The sequence below is a fragment of the Bos javanicus genome, chromosome 19 (assembly GCF_032452875.1).
Source record: "Bos javanicus breed banteng chromosome 19, ARS-OSU_banteng_1.0, whole genome shotgun sequence".
NCBI lineage: Eukaryota > Metazoa > Chordata > Mammalia > Artiodactyla > Bovidae > Bos > Bos javanicus.
The window spans coordinates 10,857,179-10,876,985 of NC_083886.1; the positions used below are offsets into that span (position 1 = coordinate 10,857,179).

The window sequence follows — 19,807 nt, forward strand, 5'->3', positions numbered from 1 at the left end:
TTGACTATGCCAAAGCCTTTGACTGTGTGGATCACAATAAACTGCAGAAAATTCTGAAAGAGATGGGAATACCAGACCACCTGACCTGCCTCCTGAGAAATCTGTATGCAGGTCAAGAAGCAACAGTTAGAACCGGATGTGGAACAACAGACTGGTTCCAAATAGGAAAAGGAGTATGTCAAGGCTGTATATTGTCACCCTGATTATTTAACTTCTGTGTAGAGTACATCATGTGAAATGCTGGACTAGATGAAGCACAAGCTAGAATCAAGATTGGGAGAAATATCAATAACCTCAGATATGCAGATGACACCACCCTTATGGCAGAAAGCAAAGAACTAAAAAGCCTGTTGATAAAAGTGAGAGAGGAGAGTCAAAACATTGGCTTAAAACTCAACATTCGGAAAACTAAGATCATGGCATCTGGTCCCATCACTTCATGGCAAATAGATGGGGAAACAGTGGAAACAGTGATAGACTTTATTTTGGGGGGCCCAAAATCATTGCAGATGGTGACTGCAGTCATGAAATTAAAAGATGCTTGCTTCTTGGAAGAAAAGTTATGACCAACCTAGATAGCATATTAAAAAGCAGAGACATTACTTTGCCAGCAAAGGTCCATCTAGTCAAAGCTATGGTTTTTCCAGTTGTCCAGTGGTCATGTATGGATGTGAAAGTTGGACTATAAAGAAAGCTGAGCACCAAAGAATTGATGCTTTTGAACTGTGGTGTTGGAGGAGACTCTTGAGAGTCCCTTGGTGAGCAAGGAGGTCCAACCAGTCAATCCTAAAGGAAATCATTCCTGAATATTCATTGGAAGGACTGATGCTGAGGCTGAAACTGTAATACTTTGGCCACCTGATGCGAAGAGCTGACTCACTAGAAAAGACCCTGATACTGGGAAAGATTGAAGGAGGGAGGAAACGGGGACAAGAGAAGGTGAGATGGTTGGATGGCGTCACCAACTCGATGGACATGAATTTGAGCAAGCTCTGGGACTTGGTGATGGACAGGGAGGCCTGGTGTGCTGCAGTCCATGGGGTCACAAAGAGTCAGACATGACTGAGTGACTGAACTGAACCGAACTGAAGACACTGAAACCCCACCAGTGGAGAAGCATCACGTTTCTCCTTCTTGCTACTCTCTTCAAACGCCCTAGCAATCATAAATGAATTTCTAATAAGCACAATGCAGAGCTGGAGGGGAAGTTAGAGATTTGAGAGTCTAACTCTCTCTTTTATTTTATACGAAGGAAAGGTGGGGCCCTGGGGTGGAATGACATGCCCAAGATGCCAAAGGTCATGCAGAAAAAAAATCAGCAGCAGAACTGGGCGTGGAACCCAGTGCGTATCCAACTGTTACCCCTGTTGTACTGCCTGGTATGGAGAGGATGCATAATAGAGCCATAGTGGGAAAGCAGGAAGAGAAGGGCTAAAAGGAGGAAACGGAGTGGAAATCAGAGGCTTTTCCACGTACTTCAGATGTTTGCAGCCAACTAGCCATGGTTTTCTGATCTGCCTGCTCCATAATTTCTCTCTCCTACTCACCCCTCTTTCAAACACAAGTGAAGTGGCCATGCACAGGTCAGGCTCACACAGAGAGTGAGTGATCATGGGCAGAGGCTCCACACAAAGAACTGAGGGGCCAGAGACCTAGGTTTGGGAACTTCACATACATATTTTCCTGAGAAATTAACTGTTAATCTAAAAGCTTACAGCTTCTTAAAATGCTTGCAACTGTGAAGGAGGCCTGAATCAGGTTAGAGACGCAAGCTGGAGTATGCAACAGGAGGAAGGGGGTATGTTCAGAACCTAAACCTGCCCAGCCTGGGTTCAGACAGTGGAGACATGACCATAGACCGAGCTGCATGGTTCACGAGATGGATAACCCTGGTTTTAAAACAGATGGTTACATGCCTTAGAAGAGCGAAAGTGCACAGTTTTTAAAATGTCTGTGTCAGTACCTCTGGTCCATTTATATCTTGTCTTGTGCCACACCCCAGCTGCTGATCCAAGGTTAACTTCCCGTGTAACAGGCAGCAATTGCTAAGTTATACAGAACCCAAGGCCCAGAAAGGGCACGATGTTATACTGACTGTAGTATTGGCTATTATTAACCCTTTGCTAAGATGTCATGCACGCAAAGGAAAATGATGGTAAGACTCAGTCTTCTGGAGTAGAGAAGGACACAGAAACCTAGTACTGGTTGTCACCGTGTCAATAACCAGCTGTGAGGCCCAGGCCAGTCCATCAGGTCAGCTCAGCACTGAAATCTAGGGAAAGAGACCACAAGGGAAAAGAGAAGCAGCAACTGCTGTAACGTTTGCTATATGAATGCAAGGTGGGGGGACTTCCCTGGTGGTCCAGTGTTTAAGACTCCACAATTACAAGGCAGGGGGCCTGGGTTCCATCCCTGGTCAAGGAATTAGATCCCACATTCCGTGACTAAAGAGTTCAAATCAGCAACTAAAGATCCTATGTGCCGCAACTAAGACGTGGCACAGCCAAATAAATACATACACAAATATTTATAAATAAATAAATGGCAAAGTTGAAAAGAATGCAAGGGGAAGTATATAAATAACATGATGTATGGATACCATGAGGCTAGTGAGCAGCTGGGGATTCATTCTAATGAGGGGAAATCACTGAGCCTAAGTTTTCTTATCTGTGAAATGAAAGATCTGGAAGGTTATCTCTAAGGACCTTTCCAGCTCTAAACATGTGTGATCCGACAGAAAGGGAACAGGAGGGATTCTCAAAGGAATCTGCCCTGAGGGTGTATTACCAGAGGCTTGAGGTCGGGCACAAGCATGTTGAATTCCTTCAAAGTCTTCATCAATGGGACTTGAGGTCTATAAAAGAAAGAGCGAGCAAAGAAAGGAAGTTCACTAGAGGAAGATACATCATCAAAAGATGGGGAGAGGATTTCTTGATGTTCTTAAACTTTGAAAATCTTTAAAGGTTCCTGCATCTTTTATAGAAAAAGAACAAACCTTCTTCACAGACATTAAGAATTTATTTGTACTATATGTTCCTCCTCAACAACAAGCCCTCCTCCACCTCCCATTGTGAGGTGGGATTGGGTTACTTTTCCCTTCTTTATATAACTATCCCCTCTCCTCACTCCAACCATCCAACAAAGATGTTTTAATTCCTGGGAGCTTTACTAGAAAAGCCAAAAAAGGTAGGAAAGATGGCCCAGGCTCTAAAGCTACTCTATGGGGTGAGAAGTCAGAACACTGGTTCCTTTGAGGAGAGGAGTGGGTGGGAGGAAACACAAGGTCTTCTAGGGGATCAGGAATGTTCTATTTCTTGATTTAGGTGCTGGCTCCATGAGTGTGTTCAGCATGTAAAAGTTCATGATCTGTACCCTAAAGATGCGTGTACTTTCCCCTGTTACCCTTTTTATATACATGTACATATATACGTATATAAACTTTATATTTTTTATTAACCATTTTCTTAATGTCCCAGTCCACAGTAATATTAAGAATGTTCAAAGGACTGATTATGGAAAACTGCTCTAACTGAGTTTGCAGAAGTGCCGACAAGGGAGATCTATGCTTTTTGATGCATCACTGAATTCTTCCCGTCAGTCAAATGTGGTGATTGGCATGTACAATTCTCTTTCCTCCACTCTACCTTCCATATTGGTAAAGGGCCCCCAGAGGTGGCAGGTTAGGGGAGAGAGGAGGTAAAAAGTACAAGAGTAAATAAAAGATCCCATGATTTTCATTTTATAAATGAAAATACTCTCTGCACAAACAGGTTCTTGCAAGAGCCAGGCACATCCCAGAGGAAGGGCCGTGTACTGGACAGCCTCACGTTCTCTGCGGACCCTGTGCCCCCACGACTAAAGCCTGTCAGTTCCGGGCTAACTCCCTAGGCTGCTGTCACCAGTGCTTCTTCACGCAGAGCAGTAACAGCAGGCTGCCTTCTCTCCCCCCAAGAAAGGACTGCGAATTAAGCAACAAGAAGGAACAGGTTTTGAAAATGAAGTACAAAGTGCTGCACAAATGCAGGAACCACAATCCTGTGGTAAGACCTTCATTATGAAAAATCTTACTTTTCACACGTTTTTTTTCAAAACATATGAAAACACTGATAAATCGACAGGATATACTTTTACGTATAAGCTATTTTTAATAAAAATAATTTTAAAGGAATAAAGCAACAGAGAAAGCTGGAGATGTACTTTATCCTGAACTTTGTAAATTTTTACCTCTAGAGCCAAATTTTCTTGAGCAATTGAGGAGTAAAAATATTCATGGTCTGGAGTTAAAAATTCATCTGTCATGTCTTCAGTGTCTTCAGAAGACTCTGGTGAACAAGTTGATTGTGCAGACTGACCCTATTAATAACGCAGGAAATCACTTTTCAGTTGGTGTTTATTGTAAACAAATCCCTTTAGAGCTGGCTGCAGTGTTAGTAACAGGGCATCTAAAATCACCCTGCAGTCGGGCTGATGCTCTCAGAGCCCCTCCCGCCACCTGCGCACTGCTGCCCTCCTTCTGCACAGCCAGTCATGAACCCCAGAGCAAGTGTGACAAATCACAGTCCTGAATCTCAACATCCTTACCTGCACAATGGAAGTAGGGGAGGATGGGCAACCTTTTTGCTCTGAAATTCACAGGAAGAAGAAAGGCCCTAGACAATTCAAGCTGCGGACTGAATTTACATACCCTGATCCCCACGGGCACAGACACAGTCCATGTGCTGGAGTCAACTCTAGGCTGAGGCTGCTCAGACCTGGGACTCCTTCAGGTATTCCCATTTAAAGGCAAGAGAAAGAGCATGATTTTAAAAATAGCAATGCAATCTCAATAATAAAACAGGGATTTCCCTGGTGGCCCAGCAGATAAGACTCCATGCTTCCACTGCAGGCAGTGTGTGTTTGATCCCTGGCTGGGGAATTAAAACCCCACAGCCATGCAGCCAAAAAAATTTTTTTAATTTAGAAAAAAGGGAGAACTATTTAAAAAATGAAATAATTTAAAGTAAGTTACTGGGATTTCTCTGGTGGTCCAGTGGCTAAACACACTCCCAATGCAGGGGGCCTGGGTTCTATCCCTGGTCAGGGAACTAGATCCCACATGCTGAAATTAAGACCCAGCACAGCCAAATAAATACATTAATTAAAAGCAAGTTATTTCATCAGCATCTCTGCTCTGCTCCTTCCTTTTCTGCTACTTCTCTACGTCCAGCCCTCATTACCACGTGGCCAGACAGCTGGCTCCTTTCCTTACCTTCAATCATCTCTTTGCAGAGGTTTTGTGGTTTTTTTCCCTGGACACTGCCTTTGCCACACTTCCTCTTTTGTGCACTTAGCAGCTGCTTTCCTTGACCTCTCATATCAAATTAAAATTTCTCAGACAAGCCTGGCCTCCCACACCTTCCCCACTTCCCTGAAAGACCTGCTTCTCCAGCCAAGCCAGTATGCTTAATGTGGTGCGTCCTCCCAGACCTCAAGGGAAAGAAAGAATAAGCTGCCCTGTGAGTGGTCTGTGTACTGATTAAAATATAAAGGTATATTCTTTGAAAAGCCTCAAATGTTATCACAATTGGCTTTTTACATTGTTTATTCTCAATTGCTGTTTATATTCTTCCATGTCAATGGTGATTACAAATTTTGGTTCCTTACGCTGGCTGGACCATGGCCCAATTGCACACTTGAAGAATGCATTAAATCCCTGAAGCAAGGCTGTAACCCCAGTGCAAATGCTGGGAAATAACTGAATCCTAGGGATCTTGCTGAGACATAGATTTCAGGCATGAACACACTCCTTCCACTGAGCTGAGAGCTGAATTTTGGTCTTAAATGACATCCCAGGCAAAGGTACTCTCATTGCAACCCTGGCCCTGCTTTTCCTACTTCAATCTGACTTCAGTCATGAGCTTTGGTAACTGACCTCACACTGAGCTTTACGAGGTGGTCTTTTCTACACAGTTAGACAGAAAGCTTGGGCTTCCCAGGTGGTATAGCAGTAAAGAATCTGTCTGGCAATGCAGGAAACACAAGAGACGTGGGCTAGATCCCTGGGTCAGAAGATCCTCTGGAGAAGGCAATGGCAACCCCTTCCAGTACCCTTGCCTGGGAAATCCCATGGACAGAAGAGCCTGGTGGGCTACGGTCCATGGAGTTGCAAAGAATTAGACACGACTGAGTTACTGAGCGCGCACACAGACAGAAAACTCAAGGGTCAGAGCTGAATCTAACACTGTGTTTTCCCCAAGCTCCAATATACACAGTGCTTTGAGCTGAACTAATTCAGAACGTATTAGACAGGGAGGAAAGACTTCTTCATTCATGTCAGAGACATGAGGGCACATGCTCCAACAAAAAAGAACTACTACAGATATTTCAATATCATAGTACGTAACAACCCAGTTTTACCCTACTAGGTCTTTGGGTTTGAGTTGGCTCTCCAGCTGTATGACTTACGCTGTAAGACTTCTCAACAGCCACAGATGCATCCGAATTTGCTTGAAAGACTTCACTGTGCTCTGGCTGCTCATCTTCTCTGGGGGGCAGGTGCCTGATACCTAATGATTATAACACAATAATTGTCATTCAGTCATTTTTAAATGGCACGAAGGGGCAAAGGATAGTGTGAGAGAGGAGATGCTTGCATTTTCTGCCGAATGCAACCATGTGTCATGCCAGATTCTGTCCAGACAGTGGAGACTGTTAGGTTAGCCTGGCTCTAGCACGTGGCCGTGAATCATTCTCCCTTTTAAATACCAAAAAAATCCATTCTAAGATGAATGATAATTTTGGATGTACCTATCCTTGATTTTCAAACAACTGTGAAATGATATCTCATGCCCTGACTGCAAGCAAATTAGCAGGTGGAAAGATACAGCATGCAGTTTTCACCCACAAATCTATAATAAAGTGATGGCAGTAAACATCATTTGTCTCTAGGTTTCTCAGGCACAGACTCTCTGAGAGATGGTGGAATTTTTCTGGCCTAAAATGCAATGCAAAGAAGTTGGCAGTAGGGGGTGGCCTGCCACCAATGCCCTCTGGTAGAAGGTTCAATTCTTTGCCAGGTTAGATCCAGGAGCAGGGTCAGTGCATGGAGACTATTTACTCATTTGGACAAAGCAATCTGCTCCAGTAATAGAAAAACTTGCGAGTCTCTAGACTTTTTCACCTTCTGAAGGACAGTGGGATTAGATGGGTGTGCTACTTTCGCCTGGAATTCAGGATCCCCGGATAGACAGGAAAGGAGAGAAGCCAAAGGAAATATTCTAGGAGCTTTACTTATTGTTGAGAGCTGACAACTTGATAGAGCTCACCTACCCCAATTCCTCCATCTGAACTTACTGGTGAAACGCTGAGGCCCTGACTGTCTGCCACGCTGGTCACTGCTGTCTGTTTGGCCACACTTGTCATTTCCTCCTGGCTCATCGCTTTTCTTGAGATAGTCTGCAGCTTGCTGCCAATCCATATGCTCGGAGACCCTAATGGGGAGCTGCGGCAGGGGGTCAGGCTCATTTTCAGCCTCACTGTCTAAAGCCACACCACTCCGAGGATGCCAAGGAGGTACTGTCAGCTGTCCAGTGGCTGCTTTTGCTGCCATTTCTTTCACTTCCGCTGGATGTAAGAGAAAGCAGCATTTAAAACAGCACTGTGAATGCTGGAAACAGAAGCTTTAGTTCCTTAAAGAGTTCCGTAATGGTTTATAGCTTATATTGTCACAATTATTCCCTTTTTAGAACTGCATCATCCTTAGCTTGGCTTGAAACAGAAAAGAGAAGAGAACTAATAACAGAGTGAGGGACAGGCAGACTTTCAGTTAGTTACAGCCCTTTATGCTGAATTAGACCGAACGGCAACAGAAATTTGTAGACAGACCTTCTCCCTGTAAAGATTTCGTAAGAAAATGACATGTGAAGCCCCTAGCCTGCAGAAACTAACGGAAGGCATTCTATTTGAGTTTCTATAGCCTTTCTAGGCCAGACTGAGCTCATATTTTGGGAGTATGTATATATATGTGTGCATGTGTGTTTTCCTCAAAATTTTCTATCCTTTTTCAGTGTCACTTAGCATTACTATCAAAAAACATAGATGCTGTATTCTTTTAAGCTCATAAGATTAAACTGATACAAAAGAATAATACCCACAGGATAGGTGAAAGTGACACTGGAAGCTCTCTACCTTAACAACATTGTAAGAATCTATACCATGTATTTTTTTTACTACATTTGTTACACAATATACATGTATACACATACACAGAGTGTAGAAAGATTTCCTATATAGTCCAGAGATTTAAAAAAGCACTTCTCTTTTACAGTTTGTAATCAGAAAGGTCTTACTTTTAAAATGGAATGATCTAACAAGAAAAGAATATGAGAAGACAGTAAAGATACTTTAAATTTCATTCTGTCCAACAGAACCCATGGCTTTATACTCACTTTTCCATTTTAAGTGTATCTCTCCATCATCTTTGTTATTTCGTGACTTTGCGTTATAGATTTCAGAAGACACAGATTGCATACTGATCCTGAATTGCATGTATTTGGGGGAAGAGGGCAAGTGAACACAAACACATCAGTTTACTCAGGTTCCTGACACAACCCCAAGTCCATGAGCCCACCCAGAGGCTGTCCCCTATTCTCTGAGCTGTTCTGAGGTTGCACTGACTCCTATGCACCACCAGGGGGCACCAGACCCCCTCCAACACTCAGCCCACAAGGCTGTACTACCTGGTAGAGTCCTGGCCAGGTTTGGATGAGGTGGGTGATCCCTGTGGGTGGCTCGGCACCGTGAGGAGTGCACTACTGAGCTGTGTCGTTTTGCTTTGAGGACTGGACTCTCTAGGCCTTCCCTGGCTAAGAAACAAAAGGACTGGTTTAGATGATCTTGAAATTCAGCTTCACAAACAGAACCCTGGTCCTTGGGCTGTAGCAGAGCAGAGCGTAGGTGATGGTTCAGTAGTTTCCTGCCCTTTGATCAGAATCCTCTGGTAACAGGCCACCCGCACATCAGTGATAGCGCAACAGCTAACACTTACAAAGATGGGCTTAAGGCACCAGGGACTCTGAAGATGATTCAGAGATCTTCATCCTAGTTTCACTGAGTTGTGGACCATGTCCTGCTACTAGTTAGCTGACTTTGGCAAACTTCAGTCTCTCTGCGCCAAGGTTTCCTCATCTGCACAAAAAAGAAGTCTCTTTTTCCTCTAAATATCCCATGATTATATACACTTTATCACCTATTAAACTAATTCTTTGAAAATGTATCATCTAGGGGACTCCCTGGTGATCCAGTGGCTAAGTCTTCATGCTCACAATGCCGGGGCCCAGGTTTGATCCCTGGTCAGGGAACTAGATCCCACATGCCACAAGTAGGAGATGCCATGTGCTGCAACTTAAGACCTGGCACCGTCAAATAAGATAAAGAAAAAGAAAACGTGTGATTTATGCATACATAAGAATCCTCTTTTATCTAGAATAGCCCAGTCTCCTGCTGTATCAGAGTGCAAAGAGAGGCTGTTGAACTAGAAATGTCATGTCTGATCAGCTTCTTTGAAGAACAATTTGGCAACAGCTATCAAGCATCTTTCGGAGAAGGCAATGGCACCCCACTCCAGTCCTCTTGCCTGGAAAATCCCGTGGATGGAGGAGTCTGGAAGGCTGCAGTCCATGGGGTCGCTGAGGGTCGGACACGACTGAGCAACTTCACTTTCACTTTCACTTTCATGCATTGGAGAAGGAAATGGCAACCCACTCCAGTGTTCTTGCCTGGAGAATCCCAGGGACGGGGGAGCCTGGTGGGCTGCTGTCTATGGGGTCACACAGTCGGACACGACTGAAGTGACTTAGCAGCAGCATCAAGCATCTTTAAAATGTTCAAACCCTCTGTAACTCTGCTTCTGGGAGTCTATCAAGGACATAACCCAAAATGCGGAACAAAATTTACTGACACGTCACTATGGCCCTAGTCATAACAGAAAAAAGAAAGACTGAAACAACCTAAAATTCAACACTGGGGGAAAAAAATAATGGGGAAAATTCAATTTTTCCCCATTTCAAACTTACAATTTCAAAGTAAGTTTACAGGATGTTTTTAATAACAAAGGATAAAAACGTTTTAATGTAAAGCAAAAACTCAGAATACAAAATTGCCTTCTTGTTTAGTCACTCAACCATGTCCTACCCTTTGCGACCCCATGGACTGTAGCCCGCCAGGCTCCTCTGTCCATGGGATTCTCCAGGCAAGAATACTGGAGTGGGTTGCCATTCCTTTCTCCAGGGGATCTTCTCCAACCAGGGATCGAACCAGCGTCTCCTGCATTGGCAGGCAGATTATTTACCACTGAGTCACCCAGGAAGCCCACAAAAATGCCTACATGTATATAATTTAAGTGATTTTGAAAGCACACAAAAAGCCTAGGTGGCCTGGCAGCAAAGCCTTCAGCCTCTCCCTTTGGCGCTGAGCAGGGCGGCCGCAGCTGCAGCTTCTGCCTCGTCTGCCAGCAGCTGCACCATCGCCCTGTCTGCCGCTGTCAGTGATGTGCGTGCTAAACTCTCTGAGGCTGATTTGGTGGTTCTTCAGTTTATTCCCTTTGTAAAGGTAAAATACACTAACCTAAAATGTCTGGGCATGTTCCTCGATTCCCCCTTTGGTACATATTTAACTGAAGTGAAGAGAACAGCAAATTCTTGTCATTATTCTCAGTCACCACTGAGGGCAGGAATACAAAAATTTTTTTCCAGGAAGATGGACTTCAAAGCTGTGGATTAATGCTGCCTTTTAACCACAGAAAAGGAAAACTAAGTTCATATATGACTCTGTCCTGAAAAACATTAATTGCTCCATTAATAATTCTTCCTATGCAAAAGAAAATTTGTTTTTTCTAAGTTCTTAAAAACCCAGCATATGTGTACACTTTCCTTCTACTGAAGGAAAATTGATTTGTGCTGAAATCAATTCATTTCATCAGTCTGGCTAAAAATCAGAGTCCAAAAGGTAACGATGATATTGTTCAACTTCCTCCTTCTGCCCCCCAGAGTCAGTGACGCTTATTTTGAACAACACTGGTTTTCACATAGTTTGGTTTCTGGAGCCCTGGTGTGTGGGATACCTGGCACTTCCTTTTCTCAGGAAAGCAATCTGGACAGTTTCAGGAAGACAGGGTGCTCTGCTCTGGACCACTGAGGAGTTCTGTCTGGCTGACCTGCCAGCAACTTCACCTCTGACGTCTCCTGCGAGTCTCCATTATACTGCTCTTCTCACTCACTCAACGGAGAGAACCTGCCAACATCTCTTTCTGTGTTATTACTCCTCAATGCTCACAATCTTTGTCACCAGCAAAATGAAGATCATTAAAGTGGCCTAAGGGTCACATGGGCGTCTAAAGACATGATGACACAAAGAACAATGAAACGTTAACCCACCTGCTGGTATTCTGGTTCCTGTCTCTTTCCAAACTGGCCTTGGCTCCGTGAGTGGGCTGAAACTGTTCACCTCTGCTCTGTTTTCCAGGACCACAAAGAGTTGGCAGCTTAAAAATCGGGAGACATGTTTCAGTGCTTTGATGAAGGAATCCCTCTTCCCTTCACTCTCACATTCTATTTTTAAAGTCATTCTCGCTCAGTATGTAGAACTAACCAGACCTCTCAAGACAACTTCAGTTTGCATGTTTCACATCTAATAACTCATCTCTTAGCTGGAGGCCTCTTCAGAGACATGTTGGCCCTCAGGACTTCAGTCCGAACAGGGTGCAAGTGGAAAATGAACAGACAAATTAGACATCAAAAGTCCCCAAACTTTCCCCTATATGATTATTAAGGCAGCAGGTTTTATGGCAGGAGCCCCAGGCCCTGGGTTCTCATCTGAACTTTACTCAGACTAACCTAAGTGAGCCTTATGTTTTGGTTTCCTCATCCATAATACAGGGACAATAATATCTGCCTAAATCTACTGGGGCGCAAGGGGAGGAGAGGGGTGCTATGAAAATAAAACACAACCAAAAAAAAAAAAAAAGGCTACAATACTTCAAAAATAGTAGAAGTAAAATCAATTAAAGCCAATGCCCTTTAGCCAAAAAAAGAGACCTGGGATCTGCTTACTGCAATTTCAACTAACTTAGTTTAATTGCATTTCCTAACCTACAGCAAATAAAAGCAACACATGTGAGATTTGGGAATGGCAGCAAGACACCTAAAGGTGAGAAGATGCATAAAAATGATCACTGCCTCTGTGGAGTATGAGTTCCAGAGGCTGCTGAGTGGAGGCAACATTGTGTCACAGTAACAGATGTTCAAAAAATCGTCATGGTCACCAAGGAAAGGCTAGAATAGATTTAGAATATATTTAAATTGGCATTTAGAATAATGGCAAGTCTGTAGTGTTTTCATTCAGTATGATTAAAAATTTAAGAATGGAGAAATTAAAAGAATGAATTTCAAATGTTTGAAAATTTCACTTGGGTGAAAATGCCTTATTCCTTGATTATGCCAGAAAACCAGGGTAGGCTTTTTAAAGAACAATTAAAATATGGTAGAGTTGCTTTATACATAGTCATATGTACTAGTAGATGGTTTCCAACAACGGCTGCCTTCAATTCCTTCCCTCCCTGTCCACACTGCCATTGGAGACCTGGAATCTACTTCCCTCCCCTTGAATCCATGCTGGCTTCCTGTGACCATCAGAAAAGCAGCAAAAGTGATCTTGTCCTAGTTTTTAAGAGACCTGGCAGCTTCAGTTTCACTTGGGAAGCCAGCTGCCAGGCTGCAGAGAAGCTTGGGTGAGACTACTTAGTGAATCAAAAGAAACCAAGTGTGGAAAGAGGCCGCCTGGGGGAGCCAGGTAACTGAGGCCTTCCTGGAACTTCTTGCTCAACGCAGACTCCAGCTGAATGCAGTTGAGGGGGTGGTTCTGGCCAGTGCCACAAGGAATGGAAGAATCAGTCAAGTTAGCCCTGTCATACTCAGAGCCCACAGAATTATGAGAAGTAATAAAACACTGTTATTTTATGTTATGCAGCAAAAGGTAATCAACATACAGTATACAAAAAAGTTATTTCTAGTAGTTTTCTCGTAAACTCTAACTTTCACTGTGCCTTCTCTTTGGGTGTGTATGTTAGTTGCTCAGTTGTGTCCGACTCTTTGTGACCCCATGGACTGTAGCCCACCAGGCTCCTCTGTCCATGGGGTTCTCCAGGCAAGAATACTGGAGTGAGTTGCCATTTCCTACTCCAAAATCACCTTCCTTCTCTTTACATAAAAACAAATGCCAAGGCTTTTCCAAATGTTCTATGTGAGGACTAAAGTCTCACTGGAACGCAGCAAGGAACAGTGCCAGAGCGCTAGCCTGGGAGTCAGAAACCCAGCTAGGGCTGGTCAGTAGCACAGCAAGGGGTGGGGTAGTGGGAGTCAGCTGCCCTGTGCAGGCCAAGAGGGTGCACTTTAGGTGGAGGATTTTAAAAGAATAATAAAACTTACTAAAAGTTAGCCTGCTTTTTTTTTTTTTTTTTACCATGAGCCAGCAACTCTAAATAATTTCAGTAATAAGATCCTCCTTTCAGGGATACTGACCTCTCCCACTCCACCCTGCGCTCAGTCACATCCATGGATCTCAGAAAGTTTAAGTCTCTAAGCTTGAGCTTCACATTCTGGAAAAGGATGGGCTTGATCCAGCTCTAAAATTTTGATTCAACAGGCAGCCAGCTCTGCATGTGTGAACTTGTTAAAATTCATCCATTTATTCATTCCTTCAGTGACCACTTACAGAGTACCTTCTACTGCTAGGCCCCCTTCTATGTGTAGGGACATTTCCTCAGCCTTACTGGACGGATCTGTCCTTAAGAAGCCCAGAGCCTACAAGCCATGTGGTGTGGTCAAAAAAAAAAAACGAAGAAACAGCAGCAGCTCACAGAGGAACCACTCTTCAACCCATGGTCATTTCCTTTGACTACCAAGTCCTTCCATTCCCATCGGTGTCTGAGCTGCTCCTAGCAGAGCATGTGGCTCATTCATCAAATCCCAAGGTCTAATAAACAGCCTCTGAGAGCTCTATGCTTATCAAATGAGTCAATGAATGAATTAATAAGCAATTCAGAATGGGGATTAAATACCTGCCCAAGATACCATATTTGGTGAGTTGAACTATATAAAGTTGTCAATACTTGATTATTTTGACCTACAAAACAGCGATTTCACATAGTTTATAGAATTTTACAGAGGACAGGGCCCGTGAGCTGGGTTCGGGATAGGAGATGAAGAGTATCTACCTTGGAATTCCAACCTAGAGGCCTTGTTTCCCAAAGCAAAGAGGACTCATTAGGAGTTGGCTGTGCTGAGGCCACCCTTGCAGGCGGGTCAGGGTGCGCCGAGGCCGGCTCCAGACCCTGCGTGCTGCCCTGCCCCCACATCTCAGCCTCACCTGGTGGTCCTTCTCCGGCTGATCCCTGGTGATTTCTTCAGTGACTTGGGGGAAAGAAGCTAAAGGTGTCCAGCCACAGTCGCTTCTTTTCTTGGACCTTTTGCCAAAATGTCCTCCTCGAAAGTCTTTCACTGTTCTCGGAGACCTTGCTAGAGTCAGACCACTGCCCCCGGGGTCCAGCTGCTGGTCCCCCGGCCGCTGCACGACAGGAGGAAGGTAGCTGGAAGCCGGGGGGCCGAGGGCGGAAGGTGAGTCGTGGATGCCTGCAAACTCTCTCGAAGAAGCCCACAGAGACCTGCGCTCCGCCTGCTCCTTCTGTATCATCTCGAGCTTTTCTATCTTCTGCTGAACATTCCTCAGCAAATCAGCATTCTGGTGGATTAAGGTCTGCGAAATCTTCAGGTTCAGCACACACTTACTGATGTACTCCTCGGTCATGGAGCGGTTGTTCGCGGCGCCCTTGGCTCCTCGGGCTGGCTCAGGCCGGCTGGGGGAACGCAGTGCATCATTCTGCCATTCCCAGTCCTCACAGGAGAGCTCCGTGTCAGCGTCCGAAGAGCTCTCATCTTCATCGCAAGAACAGCACACCTCTTTCTCCATCTTTTCCAGCTCTTCTTCCATGGACTTCAGCTCATCTGTCTGGTTTGGTATGGCCCCCTCAAGAGATGAGCCAGTTCCTGGGCACTCCTCCTCTGGGTCATCTGCTGTGTCCAGGCAGCCTGAGTAGATTTCATTGATTTCGAAGCTGCAGAGGCTTGTCTGATCTGGGCTGGGGTTCCTGGCCTCTTCTGCCACAGAACAGGCAGGAGAAGCAGCGTCTTGGCGGTGAGTCTGCTGGGCCACTGGACTTACATCTGGGACAGGAGGCTCTGGTGTTGCTTTCCCGGTGGGAGAAGAGTGACCCCTTGGGGAATGAAACTGACTACCTGCTGAAAAGAAAAGCAACATGCAGCTGATTAAAGTGACCACAGCAGCTCAGCACCTACGGCTGGTTGCTCAAGTGGCACACAGAAAGAAGTTTCTTATCATCTCACTCACTTTTCAGTTAGAAAAGACTGCCAGATACACTCACAGAGAATGAGAGGGTATTTCGAACTTTTGACAAGGGTTGAGATAGAAAATTTGGGAAGGGCTTTCCTGGGTGGCTCGGCGGTAAAGAATCTGCCTGCCAATTCAGGAGACACAAGTTTTATCTTTCATTCAGGAAGATCCCACATGCCAAGGAGCAACCAAGCGAGCGTGCCACAACTATTGAGCCGGTGCTCTAGAGCCCAGGAACAGCAACTACTAAAGCCCATGAGTCCTAAAGCCCGAGCTCTGCAATAAGAGAAGCCGCCACAATGAGAAGCCTGCACACCGCAAACTAGAGAGTACCCTCTACTCATTGCAACTAAAGAAAAACCCCACCGAGCAATGAAGACCCAGCACAGCCAAAAATAATAGGTAAATAAAATTATTTTAAAAACAAGAAAATTTGGGAAGGATCAAACCCAGGAAAAAATGCTTATGCTTAAGTTATAGTATGTTCAAAAATGCCTAACTATCAGGACAAGTGAATTATAGGCCCCTGAATCTTAGGACTAAATTCACACTTTCTTTACACACACAGTGTTTGAATATTCATGTCAGTTCAAGTCATGCTCTTTGTGAGCATCTGATAAAAGGAGCCAAGACACTGCCCAAGAAGCCACTGCACTGTGAGAGAAAGAATACCTTAAAAAATAACTCCAGGATTGACCACCCACCACCCCTGGTTGATGGTGTACAGCTTGCAGAAAATGGGATGGAGAAGTCAAAGTAATGAGACCTTGGAGAGCCATTCTGGAGGCCTCCAGGCCTGCGCAGAGTCAAGAGAAAAGTCACTTGGCTAGAATCCAAATGCCTGAATTCCAACTGGGTAATCAGCTTGGAATCATGAGCAAATCACACCTCTCTGAACCTCAGTTTTCTCATCTAGAATATGAGGGCATCAACCAGATGACTGCAAGGTTCTTTGCAGCTCTGAGTTCAAAGGTTTCCAAGTACACTAAAAAGTAGTAAGGCTTTAAGAAAAAGGTTAGAAGGAAATACCAAAATGTTAACAAATCATTTGTAAGAAATTAAAATCTTCTTAAGTGATCTTTTTCTTCATATTATTTAAATTTTCTATAATGAACTGTAGTGGGAATTTCTAATAATGTACACTCACAGCCTTGAGAAATTTCATAGAAATGGCACCTGGAAAAACAGCATATATCAAGAAACTGTTGATGATGTATCAACAATGATGAAAAACATTTATCATGTTTTTCTTAGAATAATAGCCTTCTAACAGACCCCAAGGCCAGACCCAGAAGGGAGTATGACTGGGGTCATGAAAGCATGGACCTTGGAACAGTGGGTTGGTGTTAGGTATGAACACCGCCTACACTCTTGCTGACTGTTCCCGAGACCATCCCATGAGGGAACGGCCTGGGGTGAAAACAAGGGGATCTGGACTATGTTAGTGCAGTGTCTTGGGAAAGATAGATCAAGGAAAGTTTTGTACTCTGCAGTCAGGAGTAACAACTGGACTCAGAGTGGACTCTGCACCTCAGTTCAATAGAGGCTGCAGGCCCCCTGACCCACTGCACCAGATTTCGTGTTCCGCTCTCATTCTCATTGCTTGCTCCCGGACCTTTAGGGCAACAATGAACAGATAATAATTTTAAATAAAAATCACCATGTTTACTTATGAAACAATTGAATACATTCCTAAATCATACTAGAAAGAAATAGATTGTTACTGCCCAGTTCTGGAAAAGGTATATATGGAGCCCATAAAATTTAACTTAATTTTAAGGATCTTGATTTTGTTTCCTAAGGCAGTCATCGTTCCCAGTATAAGTTACGGGTACAATTTGGAGGAGTCGATTAGTCGCAGCTCTCAAAACAGAGTTATGTCAAAACCTTGAGTTAAGGCCATACCTGTTTCCTTCAGCTCTTTTATTTCCAAGTTAGGGGTCTCTTTTGGATGTTCTGAAGTTAGTCCTAGACAGACATTGACATCAGGATGAAATTCGTATCTCTGCACCCTGGGACTCTCAGTTGGCTGAGTTCTCTGGGCTCCAATAAAATCCTGTAACAAGAGAAATACTGTTAAGGACATATATGCAATCATCTGAATGTCACTGGTATTTTAGAAACATATCTAGGTGTCAGATAAACTCCCTGTTACTCCTGTTGGGTAGACTCACTGTAGTTCTCATAAATGAACTCACTGTGATTACCAATACTTTGAAAAGTAGTAACAGAGGCCTCGCTGGTAGCTCAGTGGTAAAGAATCCACCTACCAAGGTAGGAGACACGGATTCAGTCTCTGATCTGGGAAGATCCTACATGCCATGGAGCAATGAAGCCCCTGCACCGCAACTTCTGAGCCTGTACTCTAGAGCCTGGGAGCTGCAACTACCGAAGCCCACACACCGAGAGCCCATGCTCTGCAACAAGAGAGGCCATCACAGTGAGAGCCGGTGCACCACAACTACAGAGTAGCCCCACTCACCACAACTAGAGGAAAAGCCTGTGCAGCAACAAAGACCCGGCATGGCCAAAAATAAAGAAATAAATAAAGTTATTTGTTTTAAAGTAACTAAAGCTGCTATCCACTGAATCACACTATGTGCCTACAGGGTGCCCCTTTTACAAACTGACCCTCTCCAGCCTCCCTCTGCAATTTCCTGCTGCCCTCACAAAATTAGGCAATTAGGCTTTTCTTGGGAACACAGAAAGAGTGTCATGAAAGGATTTCCAAAACTTCCTACAACTCGATCTCTAGCTTCTTCTTGGTCTCTTAACTCCCTAATCTCCCCTGAGATAGGTAAGCAAATACAGACCCCTAACAACTTTAGAGCTTACCTTTAAGTCATTCTTCATAATATACCGGATATCTTGAAGGTTCATAGTTCTATCTTTCTGCTTGACCTGGAGGCCTGACTTAACAATATCATAGTAAGGTTTCGGAAGCCTGACATCAGCTTCTAAATAATTTCCCAAGACTATGGTTTCTTTAATGACTGAGCCATCTAAGCCATCCCAAGGTACGTTGTCTGTTAAGGAAAAAGCCAGAAGAAGAAACATTAAGAAATCAGATGAAACTGGCTAACTTTTGTCAAGTTGCTCAACCTTTTTAAAATTAATTTCTCTCTAGAAAAACTACTGGAAGCTCAATAACAAAGAAGAAACCAACTGACCCAAATAACAGGGAGATCCCTGTCACAGAGACAGGAAGAAGCAGTGTCAGACCGCTGTAGGTGTGGACTTCAGGCCGGCAGACCTGGGGACCACAAGGGAATGTTTCCTGTGTCGGGCTGGCCTGCCCAGTGCATTCCTGTCACAGAAGGCGAGGCTCTGCCTCTGAGACGGTAAACACTACTCAATGGGGCTGAGTCTCACTCCGGCAGTGAATGTGGTATGTATACCTTCACCTCAGAGTCCTGTACATTTGGAAGGGCTTCTATTTCTTTTAAGTGACACTGCTTATACGTACAATGGATCCTGGGTGTGTTTGATTTCCATTTACTTCTCAGAGGCCAGTCCTTTCCTCTCGTTTGTAAATTCTTAACACAGAGAACAACTTGTGGTTGCCAATGGGGAGAGGGGAAAGAGAGGGATGGACTGGAAGTTTGGGGTTGGTAAACGCACACTATTACATTTAGAATGGAATGGATAAACAACAAGGTCCCACTGTATAGCACAAGAAACTACATTACTCAATATCCTGTGATAAACCATAATGGGAAAGAATATTAAAAAGAATGCACACGTATGTGTAACTGAGTCACTCTGCAGAGACTGGCACAATGCTGTAAATCAACTATACTTCAACAAAAATTAAAAAAGAAAAAGGAAACAGGTTCTCAAGGGGCACCTCACAGAGACCCCTAAGCACTGACAGCAATATTCAGTTTAAAAACTCTCCTTGGATTAAATGCACTACCATTGACAAGCCAATAGGTGGGCTTTGCTGAATCTTAAAGAACAGGTTAAAAGAGAATGATTTCTGAGGGATCATATCTTGCATAAACACAAAGAGGTTTCCTAAAGTCTTTTTTCCCTGTGTCCTGCATTCTCATAACACTAAGTGACTCTTCAGGGGGAAAAAACCCAACCTAGGAACAGGGACTTCGGTCACTGCTGGTGTGCTCTCTGACCCACCTGTTAAAATCTCCTGGACGATTACAGAAAAGCTGTAGATGTCCGACTTCACAGTGGCTGCCTTCTGTATGATCACCTCCGGGGCGGCCCAGTTGTACAACTGGGTGGGGAGCGGCACTCGAGTCAGGCCCCTGTGCGCACCCCCATCCTGGCTACAGAAGGAAATGTAAGGTGGGGCTGGCGCCTGAAAGGGCCACCGTGATCACCACGCAGCACATGAGGGAAACACTTG

At 44.3% G+C, this 19,807-nt stretch overlaps 1 protein-coding gene across 14 annotated transcripts in view; it reads right to left on the minus strand.

Annotated features, from left to right (window-relative positions):
* The window catches only part of TEX14 (testis expressed 14, intercellular bridge forming factor), a 149,790-nt gene that overhangs the window by 21,705 nt on the left and 108,278 nt on the right, over nucleotides 1-19,807 (minus strand). For 10 of the 14 annotated variants that reach the window (XR_009731199.1, XM_061390136.1, XM_061390130.1 and 7 more), the window contains 11 exons: nucleotides 19,576-19,727; nucleotides 18,277-18,467; nucleotides 17,347-17,497; nucleotides 14,401-15,329; nucleotides 11,412-11,518; nucleotides 8,718-8,843; nucleotides 8,427-8,515; nucleotides 7,333-7,602; nucleotides 6,445-6,545; nucleotides 4,225-4,353; nucleotides 2,788-2,854 (listed from right to left, as the gene is read on the minus strand). Coding sequence is in view for 13 of the 14 variants with exons in the window: in XM_061390136.1 (XP_061246120.1) it covers nucleotides 2,788-2,854; nucleotides 4,225-4,353; nucleotides 6,445-6,545; nucleotides 7,333-7,602; nucleotides 8,427-8,515; nucleotides 8,718-8,843; nucleotides 11,412-11,518; nucleotides 14,401-15,329; nucleotides 17,347-17,497; nucleotides 18,277-18,467; nucleotides 19,576-19,727 (2,312 nt within the window). In the remaining variant the exon portion in view is untranslated. The remainder of the gene's footprint in view (nucleotides 1-2,787; nucleotides 2,855-4,224; nucleotides 4,354-6,444; nucleotides 6,546-7,332; nucleotides 7,603-8,426; nucleotides 8,516-8,717; nucleotides 8,844-11,411; nucleotides 11,519-14,400; nucleotides 15,330-17,346; nucleotides 17,498-18,276; nucleotides 18,468-19,575; nucleotides 19,728-19,807) is intronic. The other 4 variants (XM_061390135.1, XM_061390141.1, XM_061390139.1 and 1 more) reach the window with 3 other exon arrangements.